The sequence below is a fragment of the Gymnoscopelus braueri genome, assembly GCF_963280865.1.
Source record: "Gymnoscopelus braueri genome assembly, chromosome: 13".
Lineage (NCBI taxonomy): Eukaryota > Metazoa > Chordata > Actinopteri > Myctophiformes > Myctophidae > Gymnoscopelus > Gymnoscopelus braueri.
This window is the reverse complement of record NC_137615.1, coordinates 7336453-7337570: the sequence shown is the minus strand read 5'-3', so window position 1 is coordinate 7337570 and position 1118 is coordinate 7336453. Positions and strand designations below refer to the sequence as shown.

General features: G+C 46.0%; 1 protein-coding gene across 2 annotated transcripts in view; it reads right to left on the bottom strand.

Moving 5' to 3' along the window:
- Nucleotides 1–677: 677 nt before the first annotated feature.
- LOC308099716 (BAR/IMD domain-containing adapter protein 2-like 1) overlaps nucleotides 678–1118 on the bottom strand; it is a 90190-nt gene continuing 89749 nt past the window's right edge. For both annotated transcript variants that reach the window (XM_080448459.1, XM_080448460.1), the window contains one exon: nucleotides 678–1084. In XM_080448459.1, the coding sequence (XP_080304585.1) occupies nucleotides 1012–1084 (73 nt within the window). In that variant the 3' untranslated portion in view covers nucleotides 678–1011. The remainder of the gene's footprint in view (nucleotides 1085–1118) is intronic.

Here is a 1118-nt window from a genome sequence, read left to right as displayed (position 1 = left end):
GTCTGGCTTTGAGAGAGACTACACCAGTAACAACACTATACGGGGGCGTGTCCACACATAGACAGCGTTTTTTTTTTTAGCAAAGGAGTGCTTTGGATATCAGTGTTGTCGGGCAGAACCCCATATTTGAACTTTTTTTTTCTTCGTAAATTAGTGCCCTAATCGATCACACTTACAGCATCACACAAAAGCATCGAAAGTAGCAGATCCGCAAGTTTTGAATTTGAATCCTAAAAAAGTAACAGTTTTGGACATAATATGAGGTTTCCACCCGACAGCGATGATGACATCGTACATTCATCTACTGTCCTATGGCAACAGGAGTCTTTCAACAGTGATCTCAACAGCGACAAACATAAAATACAATCGGGACATTTCCGTTTCTCCGATGGTGTCGTTAGTTGTTTTTTTTCATCCTTTAATCCTGTCCGAGGCGAGGATTGCGGTCGAATTCGGACGCCGACCGCCAGCAGAAGGACGAAAAATAAGATAAGAGAAAATATATAATCTTTAATATACGAGCATCTGTTCCATAAATAAAAACTATCCCACTAACGACATAATGACAGTTTGCAGCACTTAGAAGGATTTCAAAACAGCCTCTTGGTGTTCCTTCAGTCCTGACTGAAGATTGAGTTTAGTTTTTGTCCATCGAGTCAAAGAGGCGGAGCCTGGGCAGGTGAAAGGGCAGAGCCTGGGCAGGAGAAAGGGGCGGAGCCTGGGCAGGTGAAAGGGGCGGAGCCACTGACTTGATGAGGCAGGAAGGTGGGGGGATAATTAACCGCTTAAACCCTATTATACTTTGTTGACCGGGGTTCCCCCAGGGATCTGTATTTGGCCAATCTACATCTACAAGCTCCACAATGCGATGCGATGCGTTGTTGTGAGCTTGTAGATCCGCTATTTCCACCAAATGTTCACCTTGTTATGACGAGGCTTAGAATAGGGACGCTAGGGGTGTGGTTACGGGATAGGACGGTGATGATGATGATGTTGATGATGATGTCATCATCAGATGGCCGGGGCAGAGCGGTCGTTGGTGACCGTCGGTCGTAGTCGGACGGTGGAGAAGGGGTTTCCTCCCCTAAACACAGAGACAAGACAACAATGTGTTGCAG